This window comes from Zalophus californianus, chromosome 10, assembly GCF_009762305.2.
Source record: "Zalophus californianus isolate mZalCal1 chromosome 10, mZalCal1.pri.v2, whole genome shotgun sequence".
Taxonomy (NCBI): Eukaryota; Metazoa; Chordata; class Mammalia; order Carnivora; family Otariidae; genus Zalophus; species Zalophus californianus.
Genome location: NC_045604.1, coordinates 48,071,732 through 48,085,903, shown reverse-complemented (window position 1 = coordinate 48,085,903; position 14,172 = coordinate 48,071,732). Strand labels below are relative to the sequence as shown.

Here is a 14,172-nt window from a genome sequence, read left to right as displayed (position 1 = left end):
TGACGATATTTTGAAAGAGGAATATCTTCTCAATTTTGATCCATTTTCTATGGACGTCTCTAGTATTACGATATTAATACACTAATTAATATTATTAGTGTATGTTAATAAGTATTTGTTATGTGAATAAGTGAATGAGTGGTTTGATTCCATGCATATTATCTAGGACACTGCAGACCTTGCACTATTGCAGAAGTTGACACAGAAATGGCGAAGCTCAATGAATAGATTTAAAAAGGAAGTGGAACAAAATGAAGAGTCCACAAGGGAGAAATTACAAACTATTAAGGATGGTCTTATCACATGGCAGGAGTTCTTCAGAAATGATGGGTGGGTCTGCAAGAATCTTGTTTTTGATTATACTGTGTCATGTCTGATAACTCAATCCAATTCTTTCTCTCGTTTTCTCTGCCCGTCTTTTCTCTTGTGGTGACTCTAACATTGATTTGGTCGGGCAACTAACAGCCCTTTCGAGGCTGCAGTCCTGCTAGGGGTTTGAGTGGTTTTGTGGTTTCTGGTGCTAACCATCTCTGTGGTCCATCCTGCTCCTTCTACCCATCTGCTGCTACCTCCATTCTGTTCAGTTGTTTTACTTTTCTCTCCTCTCCTCTTCTTTTCTCTTCTTCTTCTTCTTCTCTCTTTTTAAAATCACGTCAACTTATGTCATTATTACTGGAGGCCCTGAATATCTAGACCCATCGCAGATTCTGTAACATAGTGCATATGCAGAGAAATAGAATCAATGGGTGGCCATTATAAGGTGATTGATTTGGATTGGATATTATACTTTGTAACAATTAGAGAAATCTGACAGTGGACAAGCTGCCTATAAAGTAGTTAAGTCAGGTGGGATGATTAAATCGCAGCCAAAGTTAGTGGGAATCTGGACTTTGAATGCAGGCTTGATTCAGTGATTTCAGTGATTTCTAAGTTTTTCAAATTACTTTAAGATGATTTGTCTGTTGAGGAAACATGTTTAGGTACCATTTCCATTTCAAATTGAGGACAATGGTTTCGGTTTTTCAGATCCTCTAAGGTTTCTGAGTTAGCAGAGTTGGAAGTTCTGGAAGCTGAAGCTGGTACATATCCAAGCTGTTGGCTGCTGCCATCCCTGTTTCTACTGTTTGTTGACTCTTGGCTGGGAGGGGAGCTCAGGTGGGGCAGGGGTTCTCATTTCTCTTTCTCTTCAGAACCTTTTATCAAGCGCTTTCTCCTTGTGAGACTTCAGAGATACTAAAGGAAAACTTTCTTTTTTTTTTTTTTTAAGATTTTATTTATTTATTTAATTGACAGAGAGAAAGGGAACACAAGCAGGGGGAGTGGGAGAGGGAGAAGCAGGCTTCCTGCCAAGCAGGAAGCCCGATTTGGGGCTCGATCCCAGGACCCCGGGATCATGACCTGAGCCAAAGGCAGTTGCCCAACCAACTGAGTCACCCAGGCGGCCCTAAAGGAAACTTTCTTACCAAAAGTTGGGGCTCTTGACCTAAATGTTGAGTCTTAATTATTCATTAGGCTTCCCTTCTATTTACAACTTGTTTTGTCTGCTATATTCAACAGAATTACTCTTAAGATAATGAACTAATTTTGGATGGCAAAGACCCAGAGACCACCCTTTTAATACTCACATGGCCTCTGACCCTGTAACTTGATTGCTCAGGGCTGTTCGGAGCCTGAAATTATATTTATATTTGCAAATTTAAAGATGAATGCGTATGAGGATGGAAGGCATGTTTGAAAATCATTCGGGAGAAACCTAATATTGTTCTATAGTATATAGTTTCGTGATTTTCTTTGTTTATACATTGTTCTGAGACCCTGCTCTTGCTCCTTTTCCCTTTCCAATAGAAAAGACATTTCATCTCCTAGTAAAGAAAATATATTCGAATCCGTCATTTCAGATTTCAAGCAGTGGCAAAAGGTAAGACGTTCTAATAAACCGTTTGGCAATCAAAATGCTGTTTGTAAGCTTGCCACTCGTCACCTACAACTGAGTCACACCTCATCCTTCCAGAATGCCATACTGCGTTTTATGAAAGACAAAGAAAACAGCAAGATTCCAGGGCTTTTAAAAACACACTTAAATATTTTATTTTCAGTTCTGTTTTAGATTTTTGAGGCAAATAAAGTTAGGCTGCCAGAAAAAAACTGGGAAAAGATACTTGGGTGGCAGTGAGGGTAGTTCTGATTTTCTCCTCTAATCGTCAGATATGAGTGACATTTGTGCCTCTCCTGTCCCTGCCTTCTGTCTTAAGGACAACTTGGACTTTTAAAATTCATAACATCTCTTTAAAAACTTGTGGTACAGTATATACATAACATCACATTTACGGTCTTAGTCATTTTTCAGTGTACAGGTCAGGGGCATTAAGTACATTTACACTGTCGTGCCCCCACCACCACCATCCATGTCCAGAATTTTTTCATCTTCTTAAACTGAAACTCTACCCATGAAACAAGAACCCCCTCTATCCGCTTCTCCCCCAGCCCCCAGCAACCACCATTCTACTTCCTGTCTCTCTAAATTTGACTATGCTAGACATCATATGTCTGGAATCACAGTATTTGTCCCTTTGTGATGGGCTTATTTCCTTCAGCATAATGTCCTTAAGGCTCATCTGTTTCGTTGCCTGTGTCAGGATTTCCTTCCTTTCAAAGGCTGAAGAATATATCACTGTAGGTGTGTACTATACTTCGTTTATTAATAACATCTTCTTAAAAGAGTTTGAGCTTTGAAAATAGCTTTCATTAATCAAATTACTATAATGTCTTAGCAGTCTGACAAAGGAAGATATGTAAGATATTGAAATACCTCCAGGGGTGCCTGGGTGGCTCAGTCGTTAAGCGTCTGCCTTCAGCTCAGGTCATGGTCCCAGGGTCCTGGGATCACTGCTCAGCGGGAAGCCTGCTTCTCCCTCTCCTACTCCCCCTGCTTATATTCCCTCTCCCGCTGTGTCTCTCTCTTTCAAATAAATAAATAAATAAAATCTTTAAAAAAAAAAAAGAAATACCTCCAAAGCGAGTATCAGACTCACGGCCTGGTGAAGTCTCCTCCAGATCCCAAGAAGCTGTTTTCTTGTCTTTTGGAATGATGGGAGCAGAATATTCTCAGAATTGATGTTTGTTGTCATGTTTATATATAGCAGGTTTAGTGACTCTACTGTTTATCTGGTAATTTTGACATGGCATAGGTAAGATTGAAAAAAAATCATGCTGCTTTATTTCGTAGGGATAATAATAATTCACATTCATTAAGCTCTTACGCTGTCAGGCTGAAGGTGCTTTCCACACAGTACGGTACTTACTCTTCACCGCAACCGCCGCCTGCAGGTTTTATGATCCCTGTCCCACAGATGCAAAAGGGAAGCTTAGAAATGTTAAGTCACTTGCCTAAGTTGTCTATAAATGGTAAGTGGTGGAGTCAGAATGAGTCCAGGTCTCTCCACCCCCAAAATCCTTGCCCTTAATTGCTCTGCTACATTGCTTCCCTGTACTGATTGCTCTTTTTGAAGCATGGGTGATTTGTTTGCATTATCTGAGTCACAAATATATAAATTGCACTTTGTTATAGGACTTGGACTCTGGGCTAGACAAATAAAACACAACCTATACATTCTAGCAACTTTCCCAGTCCAGTGGGGATCATGTAAACAGATATGTGATACCCTCACCAAAGCGGGTAGTAATTAAACATGCTCAGCTCTCTGGTCCTTATTTGCTTGTCATTCATTTTTACCCATATAGGATTTAATATAATTAATTTCATCTGGTAAAATATGGGTTATCTTACAGGGTATTATAATTAATTTAAATTCACTTTAATTTTTTTAAAGATTTTATTTATTTATTTGATAGAGAGCACAAGCAGGGGGAGTGGCAGGCAGAGGGAGTGGGAGAAGCGGGCTCCCCCAGGACCCTGGGATCATGGCCTGAGCCGAAGGCAGACACTTAACCAACTGAGCCACCCAGGTGCCCCCACTTTAATTTTGAAAATAAAATTATGTCACATGAAAAAAATTGTATGAACAAATAATAATAGGGCATATAACTAAAATAATTGGCAGTCATTGGGAAATAAGGATCTGGGTAGACTTTGATGAAATCATTAGTGAATAATCTAATTTCCTCACCCCCTTTCATTCTCTAGATGTTGAATGAAGATAAAGACAAGTATACTGGGGATTTTCTAGTGTCAAAATATGATTCTCTGAAGATTATTAAACATTTACAAGAAAACTGGACAGATGTTGGGTTTGGGATATTGAATCGCCATAAAAGTATGGAGGGGGAGATGCCACCAGAGCAAGAGCACATGAAGGAAATTGTGAAAACCATAGGAAGACTCTACAAAGAATTTGAGATAAGAATAAGTGGGGATAATGGTAAGAAAAAAAACAATGATATGTTGCTTGACATTATAAAGCATTTTAATGGTGACTATTATTTGTAATACAATTAATATTTAAAATCTAAATAATGTTACATATGGTTTTAAAAATCAAGCAAAATAAAGCATTGAGCACTGCTTTTTTTTTTTAAAAAAAGAGAGAGAGAGCACAAGCAGGGGGAGTGGCAGGCAGAGGAAGAAGCAGGCTCCCCGCTGAGCAAGGAGCCCCATGTGGGGCTCAATCCCAGGACCTTAGGATCATGACCTGAGCTGAAGGCAGCCGCTTAACCAGCTGAACCACCCAGGCGTCCCTGAGCACTGCTTTTTTGAGATATAATTCGTATGCACTATAATTCCACGTTTAAAGTATATAATTTGATGATTATTAGTACATTCACAGATTTGTGCCACCATTACCACAGTCAATTTTAGAATATTTTCATCAAAATGAACCTCAAAAGAAACACTGTACCCATTAGCTATAGCCCTTTTGTCCTCCCATTCCGGACTTTCTTTTTCTGTAGATTTCTCTAGTCTGGACTTTCATATGAATGGAATTATGTAATATATGACGTTTTATGACTGTCTTCTTTCACTTAGCATAACGTTTTAAAGGTTCACCTATGTTTTAGCATTTGTCAGTGCTCTATTAATCTTTATGACTGAATAATATTCCATTGTATGTGTATATTGCATTTTGTTTATCATTTCATCCATTGCTGACATTTGTGTTGCTTCCACTTTTTTTTTTTATTTGAGAGAGAGAGAGAGAGAGAGCGTGCACTCGCATAAGCATAGGGAGGGGCAGAGGAGAGGGAGAAGCAGAGCAGGGAGCGTGACTTGGGGCTCAATCCCAGGACCCTGGGGTCATGACTTGCGCTGAAGGCAGATGCTTTTTTTTTTTTTTAAGATTTTATTTTTTTATTTGTGAGTGAGAGAATGAGAGAGAGAGACAGAAAGAGAGCACGAGAGGGGGAAGGGTTAGAGGGAGAAGCCGACTTTCTGCTGAGCAGGGAGCCCGATGTGGGACTTGATCCCGGGACTCCAGGATCATGACCCGAGCCAGAGGCAGACGCTTAACGACTGAGCCACCCGGGCATCCCAGGCCAGATCATTTTATTTTTATTTTTTAAAAGATATTTATTTATTTGACAGAGAGAGAGAGAGACACAGCAAGAGAGGGAACACAAGCAGGGGGGAATGGGAGAGGGAGAAGCAGGGAGCCCGATGCAGGGCTCGATCCCAGGACCCTGGATCATGAACTGAGCCAAAGGCAGACACTTAACGACTGAGCCACCCAGGTGCCCCAAGGCTGGATCATTTTAAATACCCACTCCCAGTGTATGAGGGCTCTGATTTTTCCACATCCTTGCCATCACTTGTTATCTGACTTTTGATTTTGATTCATGTTTTTCTGATGACTACTGATGTTGAGCATCTTTTTAAGGCTTACTAGCCATTTGTCTGTCTTCTTTGGAGAAATGTCTATTCAGATCCTTTGTCCATGTTTTAATTGGGGTTTTTGTCTTTCTGCTATTGAGTTGTTAGAGTTCTTTATATACTCTAGATACAAGTGTTTTTTCAGATATATGAACTGTAAATATTTTCTCTTAATCTGTGGGCTGTTTTTTCATTTTTTTGATGGTGTCCTTTGCAGTGCAAAATTTTAAATTTTGATGAAGTCCAATTTATCTAGTTTTTCTTTTTTTTGTTTGTGCTTTCAGTGCCATGTCTTTGAATCCTTTGCCAAATTTAAAGTCATGAAGTTTACCCTTATGTGTTCATCTAAGAGTTTTGTAGTTTTTGCTCTTATATTATGGTATTTGACCATTTTGAGTTAATTTTTGTATATAGTGTGAGGTAAAGGCTTCTTTTGCATGTGGGTATCCAGTTATCCCACTACCATTTGTTAAAAAGACCATATTTTCCACATTTAGTGGTCTTTGACACTTTGTCAAAAATTAGTTGACCATAGATGTATGGGTTTATTTCTAGATTTTGAATTCTATTCCATTGATCTGGATGTCTGTCCTTGTGCCAATACCAACTGTCTTGATTACTGTTGCTTTGTAGTAGATTACTCCCTGTTTTCTTCTAGGAGTTTTATGGTTTCAGGTCTTACATTTATTCTTTAATCCATTTTGTATTTATTTTTGTGCATGGTGTAAGACAGTCCAATTTCATTCTTTTGCATGCAGCTGTCCAGTTTTCCCAGCACCATTTATCAAAGAGACTGTCTTTTCCCCATCATATATACTTGCCTCCTTTGTCATAGATTAATTGACCATATAAGCGTGGGTGTACTTCTTGGCTTTCTGTTCTGCTCACAGTTAATTGTAAAGTCCATGCCTGATAATTTGGTACTATCTGGTTCTCCTATCAGTCTTTTTTTTTTATTGTCTGTATTTTGTCTTGACTCATAAGAGTCAATTCTTTTCATATTCTTGACTGTTTCTTGATGTTGGACATTGTGTGTGAGAAACTCTAGAGATAATTTGAGACTCTGGATGATACTATATTTCATGAGAATGATGACTTTACTCACTGCAACATGTGTTACTTAAGAATCCTTCCCATCTAGGTTGACTAGCTGGCTCAGTCAGTAGAGCATGTGACTCTTGATCTCTGGATCATGAGTTCAAGCCCATGTTGGGCATGGAGCCTACTTAAAATTAAAAAAAAAAAAGAATCCTTCCCAGTAAAGTGTTTAGGCACCCCTGGTTCATTGACTGGCACTGTTGTTCAATATAAAACTACTTCCATTGGGAAAACACAATCTTAATTATCTATAGCCTCAGTAATGTAGTTAGAGATAAGATGCTATACTTCCCCATGAGAATATATAGTGCGTAGAGAAAAAAATGAAGTAGTAAATGGTTTAAAATAAATGAGTAAGTCAAAATGATGAATGATAGTGAAATTAACAGATCAGTTTGAATACTCATAAGAGATCAAAGTTTACTGATGAAGGCAGTAAAATATTTTCATCAAGGACAAGAAAAAGTTTGCTTTTTAACTATTCCTCTTTATAAATCTCTAAGGTGGGAGCATTTCTTTTCTTTTTTTTAAAGGTTTTATTTATTTATTTATTTGAGAGAGAGAGAGAGAGAGGGAAAACACAGAGGGAGAGTGAAAGGGAGAGGGGAGAAGCAGGCTCCCCGCTGAGCAGAGAGCCTAATGTGGGACTGTATCCCAGGACCCTGGGATCATGACCTGAGCTGAAGGCAGATGCTTAACCGACTGGGCCACCCAGGCACCCTTAAGATGGGAGCATTGCATCTCTTATTTTGCAAATGAGATAAGACAAAGATATAGAGGGGGTAATTTGCCAATATTTTCACAGTGAATCGGTCAAAGATTGGGATCCAGACTCAATCCTTGTTCAGACCAAAACTATAAGTTTCATGAAAACCTGAACAATGACCTAAAAAAATGACTCAAATACTAGACTATTCTCATTTCTGTTATCAACTATCCTATAATCACAAAGAAGCTGTTTATCATCATTGTCTTCTTAACAGAATGACTAAGTGAATTAATGCCTATTATAGAAAACTGTAATTTGTAGTTTCTGAGTTTAATGTATTTGATTCTCAACTGAGAAGAAAAGAAACTTAAGGATATAAACTGTCTTCAAAGAAATAAATAGTCTAGGGCGCCTAGGTGGCTCAGTCGTTAAGCGTCTGCCTTTGGCTCAGGTCATGATCCCAGGGTCCTGGGATCGAGTCCCACATTGGGCTCCCCGCTCCGTGGGAAGCCTGCTTCTCCCTCTCCCCCTCCCCCTGCTTGTGTTCCTGCTCTCACTATCTCTCTCTGTCAAATAAATAAAATCTTAAAAAAAAAAAAAAAAGAAATAGTCCATCAGTCAGAACAGCACTGACTGCCCCGTGTTTATTCACTAAACATTTGTTTAAGAACTATTCTTTGTAAGAGTCTCTGCTAGGGCCTAAACTGTAGGATAATAAAAAGAAGAAAAGAAGATATGCCCCTATCCTGTAGTATTTTTGTAATTTATTATTGCAATGGTAGACTTACGAATACTTTTAAAAGCTAGTACTTTTCTCACTTTTCTAGGTATCTCTAAGATTATTCCAAGTTTGGTTAGTTCTCTAGAATTCTGTTCTTTCAAGTTGGCAAATGTCCTGGAGTTTCCTGAAATGCTTCATGAAGAATGGGAAGGAGTTAATGAAAAAGTTAATGAAATGAAATCTCAGTTGGATGCATCAATAAACATTATTGGTACCGTTCCTCAGTATATGGATGTGGATTCTGGCTCGTAAGTTCCCACAGCTTTCTGCTGGATGGAAGGGAATCCCCACTTCTCAGCTGCATTTTCCTAGTACCTAGCCTCAGCAACAGGCAACTGGGGTCACATAAGAAGCCTTGGAATTCCTGTGCCTCCCAGGAAGAAAGCCCTCTGACTGGGAGCTGGAGGGTGAGGGAGGGAGTTCTGTGTTCTTGTCTGCAGCAGTCTAGAGTGGAGTTTCTGCCTCACTGAGCTGACAGCGGAAAGAGGGGGGATAGTCTTGTTTTTAAATACCATAGGCTCTTGCCTTTCTTACTGAATTTTCATAGATTGTCTTGAAGACACGTTTTTTTCAGTTGCTCTTTGTCCTTAGGACGTTTCTAGAGGCTTTCAGTGTTTTGGTTTTGTTTTGTTTTTAAAAATAATTCTCACCAGCTTCACTGGGAGGGTGGATCAACTTTGCTCCTCACACTCTCATGTTGGAAATTGATCTCTTGAGAATTTTAAAATTCATTCTTCTCACTTCGTGTTCTCACTGCCTAGAAGTGAATGTAAAGGGTATGAGTGTGAGTTTTTACAATAGAGAGCTAGCACTGAAGGTAAGATCTACGTTTTTCAAAGTGCATCCGGCCAGTTGCTACTGGCCCAGGGTTAGGAAGGCTGTGATAGTAAGCCATCCTACCAGGTAATTCAGGGCTTTGATTTCCCTTTCCCTGAATTCTCAAATAGTTGTCAACACCTACATTTCCTAGGCCCCGCCAAATAAAATCCTTTCTTTTAGCTGATAGACTTTTACACTCTAAGTATATCTTATATTTATTTTACTTGATTTTTTTCCTTCAGGGTACTCCAAGCACAAATATTTAACATGATTCAACAATGGCTTTTGAAGATAAGCAATGAGATTAACAATGGTAACATTGAACTTCAGCGCCATGTATGTACTTGTAGGGGTTTGTGAAATTATATTTTGCCTTGGCTGGGAGTTTTCTTCAAGGAAAGACTAGGTCATGCCCATCCAGCTGAAGCAGGAGGTTAGGAGGGCAAAATGGGAACTTTTGTGATAAAATTACTCATGATTTGCAGGGATTTTTTTTTTAAAGATTTTATTTATTTATTTGACAATGAGAGAGAGCACAAGCAGGGGGAGTGGCAGGCGGAGGGAGAGGGAGAAGCAGCCTCCCCGCTGAGCAGGGAGCCCGATGTGGGACTTGATCCCAGGACCCCAGGATCATGACCTGAGCTGAGGGCAGTTGTTTAACCAACTGAGCCACCCAGGCGCCCTGCAGGGATTTTTTAAATGTAGTATGTTCCTGCATTTGGAATGAAGTTTCAGAGATGATCAAAAGTTTCGAGTTCTAATTATCATCTTTGCTCTTTACTCAGTATACTGATTTTTTCCCCCTTAATAGTATTACTCTGGAATGTGAACATTTTAAGGATTTATGTTGGTGCTCCTGCCTGGCTGAAGGATGACAGAAACATGATATTAGGAAGAAAGACAAGATGCCACAATATTATTAGTCTATAATTTTTAGAACAAATAGAATTGTTCCTCAATTCTGAAGAACTGAACCGGTGAACTTTTTTTTTTAAGATTTATTTATTTATTTTAGAGAGAGAGCACACACATGAGCAGGGGGAGGGGCAGAGGGAGAGGGAGAGAGAATCTCAAGCAGACTCCCCGCTGAGCACAGAACCAGATGTGGGGATGGATCTCATAGCCCTGAGATCATGCCCTGAGCCAAAATCAAGAGCCGGACGGTCAACCAATTGACCTACCCAGGCGCCCCTGAACCTGTGGACTTTTTTTTTTTTTTTAAAGATTTTATTTATTTATTTGAGAGAGAGAGAATGAGAGATAGCGAGCACGAGAGGGCGGAGGATCAGAGGGAGAAGCAGACTCCCTGCTGAGCAGGGAGCCCGATGTGGGACTCGATCCGGGGACTCCAGGATCATGACCTGAGCCGAAGGCAGTTGCTTAACCAACTGAGCCACCCAGGCGCCCAACCTGTGGACTTCTTAACCAGCACAACATGAAATAATAATTTCCAAAGGCATAGTTTACTACATTTACTCCTACTACCTAGTCTTAATTATAATCTAGATTTACACAGGAATCTCGTATTATAATTAAACTTAGTATGCAAATATTTGATCTTATAAAATTGGTAAAATGAACTTAATTCACTTAAATATTGCTTAAATTAGGAATTTGAGGAGTGCCTGGGTGGCTCAGTTGGTTAAGCGGCTGCCTTCAGCTCAGGTCATGATCCCAGGGTCCTGGGATGGACCCCTGTGACTGGCTCCCTGCTTGGTGGGGAGTCTGCTTCTCCCTCTGCCTCCTACCCCCACTCATGCTCTCTCTCTCTCTCTCAAATAAATAAATAAAATCTTTTTTTAAAAAAAGGAATTTGAAAGGCAAAGACTGTGATGTTATATGGGAATTCTATTTACGAAGCATTACATTGTAGCACAGTCTATGAACATGTTGTAAACATAGACACCAAGAGTTGAGGAGCAAATATGTTAAGACTGGAAGAATGAATCCAGGGGATCCCCAGACTTAAGAGAAATTTCTATAACTTGGAAGACAACCAAAATGAAGAAAATGGGTAGCATAGTATTGTCACATTATGAGACTCAATAAATACTTATTGAATGAAGTAAGGAAGAACATTCCAGCACTGTTGTCTTATGGTATTTTTACATTAACCCCTTCTTTGGTAAATACTCAGTTTACTGTTGGGTATTTATCTCCATGGAATCATTTACTCAATTTTTTTATATTATGGAATTCAGTCTTTATAACACAAGGTTATTTAGAAAGTAGCCATAATATACCTCTATTTTAACACTACATTATGATATTATAATTGAAGTGTGTAGGAAACTTGCAAGATTATAAATTCCTTGAGGAACTGTGTATATCCATATTAACTGCTATAACTATTTAAAAATGAAAAAGTTTGCCTTTTTTCCACCCACCATTCATTTTCCTTTCTGACTCATTTTCTTACCTTCAGTTTTGTTTTGTTTTTTTTTTTCTTTTTACATCGTAAGTCCATCTAGTCTGTGCTGCTTGACAAGCTAAAACACTGATCTTCAAACCCTTTTCACCATGTGTCTCTATCAGCAAAAAGATCTTTGTCATTCCTAACTTACATGTATAAAACACATATAAACAGTGAAACAGGATGAGGTAAACATTTTTTTCCTTGAATAGCTTTTTTTAAATTAATTTTACTTTATTATGTTATGTTAGTCACCATACATTACATCATTAGTTTTTGATGCAGTGTTCCATGATTCATTGTTTGCGTATAACACCCAGTGCTCCACGCAGAACGTGCCCTCCTTAATACCCATCACCAGGCTAACCCATCCCCCCACCCCTCTCCCCTTTAGAACCCTCAGTTTGTTTCTCAGAGTCCATAGTCTCTCATGGTTCGTCTCCCCCTCTAATTCCCCCCCCCTCATTTTTCCCTTGCTACTATCTTTTTGTTTTTTAACATATAATGTATTGTTTCAGAGGTACAGGTCTGTTATTCATCAGTTTTACACAATTCACAGCGCTCACCATAGCACATACCCTCCCCAATGTCCATCACCCAGCACCCCCCCATCCCTCCCACCCCCCACCACTCCAGCAACCCTCAGTTTGTTTCCTGAGATTAATTTTATGGTTTGTCTCCCTCTCTGGTTTCATCTTGTTTCATTTTTCCCTCTCTTCCCCTATGATCCTTTGTCTTGTTTTTTAAATTCCTCATATCAGTGAGATCATATGATACTTGTCTTTCTCTGATTGACTTATTTTGCTTAGCATAATACCCTCTGGTTTGATCCACGTCGTTGCAAATGGTAAGATTTCATTTTTCTTGATGGCTGCATAATATTCCATTGTATATATATGCCACATCTTCTTTATCCATTCATCTGTCGATGGACATCTGGGCTCTTTCCATAGTTTGGCTATTGTGGACATTGCTGCTATAAACATAGGGGTGCACGTACCCCTTCGGATCCCTACATTTGTATCTTTGTGGTAAATACCCAGTAGTGCAATTGCTGGATCGTATGGTAGCTCTATTTCCAACTGTTTGAGGAACCTCCATACTATTTTCCAGAGGGGTTGCACCAGCTTGCCTTCCCACCAACAGTGTAGGAGGGTTCCCCTTTCTCCACATCCCTGCCAACATCTGTCATTTCCTGACGTGTTAATTTTAGCCATTCTGACTGGTGTGAGGTGGTATCTCGTTGAGGTTTTGATTTGGACTTTTCTGATGCCGAGCGACGTTGAGCACTTTTTCATGTGTCTGTTGGCCGTTTGGATGTCTTCTTTGCAGAAATGTCTGTTCATGTCTTCTGCCCATTTCTTGATTGGATTATTTGTTCTTTGGGTGTTGAGTTTGATAAGTTCTTTATAGATTTTAGTTACTAGCCCTTTATCTGATAAAACATTTGCAAATATCGTCTCCCATTCTGTCAGTTGTCTTTTGATTTTGTTGACTGTTTCCTTTGCTGTGCAAAAGCTTTTTATCTTGATGAAGTCCCAATAGTTGATTTTTGCCCTTGCTTCCCTTGCCTTTGGCGATGTTTCTAGGAAGAAGCTGCGGCTGAGGTTGAAGAGGTTGCTGCCTGTGTTCTCCTCAAGGATTTTGATGGATTCCTGTGTCACATTTAGGTCTTTCATCCATTTTGAGTCTATTTTTGTGTTGAAGTAAACAACATTTAAGATAATTTTTAGTAATAGTTAAAAAACTGATGTGAGTGAACAGGCTTTATAATTTTTTATAATCACAAGTTAATACTTAATGATAAAGTCATTTGAAGGTCAGCTTCAGTACTTGCTTTTAAGGACTGTCATTCTGAAATGATAGCTCGCAAAGAAACATGAATCGAAATTGAAGAAGTGCCTTATTGACTGTATTTGTTAAATAATAAGACTCATCCTTTAATTCCATCAGTGTTATGCAAAGGTTTCTATTAAATTGACTAGTAAAATTTTCCCTCTACTCTAATGTCAGTCAGTTGTTCTTGCTGACATTAGACAATGGAGCACTAATACATTTTAACAAAAGATTCTCAGCCAGCTGAAACACTTTAATTGTAAGATTTTAGAACAATTAGAAACATTTCCAGATTTTCAAGTACATAAAATTGAAAGTTTTAGGGGCGCCTGGCTCAATTGGTTAAGCATCTGCCTTCGGCTCAGGTCATGATCCCAGGGTTCTGGGATTGAGCCCTGCATTGGGCTCCCTGCTCAGCGGGAAGCCTGCTTCTCCCTCTCCCACACCCCCTGCTTGTGTTCCCTCTCTTGCTGTGTCTCTCTCTGTCAAATAAATAAATAAAATCTTAAAAAAAAATAAATTTAAAAGTTTTAAAAAGGGAGCTATGTGTCATCAGCAGCAAAATCATACCAAGGTGGAAATTCTTCTTATCCATTTTCAAAATGACCTGCCCATAACATAAATTTCTCTTACTCATTATTAAAGTCACTTATATTTTGAAGGGACAAATTATTTATGATTAAAAAAATCAG

At 39.0% G+C, this 14,172-nt stretch overlaps 1 protein-coding gene across 6 annotated transcripts in view; it reads left to right on the top strand.

Moving 5' to 3' along the window:
• Positions 1-14,172, top strand: part of AXDND1 (axonemal dynein light chain domain containing 1) — a 103,370-nt gene that overhangs the window by 48,266 nt on the left and 40,932 nt on the right. For all 6 annotated transcript variants that reach the window (XM_027610215.2, XM_027610214.2, XM_027610213.2 and 3 more), the window contains 5 exons: positions 167-330; positions 1,846-1,918; positions 4,145-4,379; positions 8,459-8,660; positions 9,474-9,567. In XM_027610215.2, the coding sequence (XP_027466016.1) occupies positions 167-330; positions 1,846-1,918; positions 4,145-4,379; positions 8,459-8,660; positions 9,474-9,567 (768 nt within the window). The remainder of the gene's footprint in view (positions 1-166; positions 331-1,845; positions 1,919-4,144; positions 4,380-8,458; positions 8,661-9,473; positions 9,568-14,172) is intronic.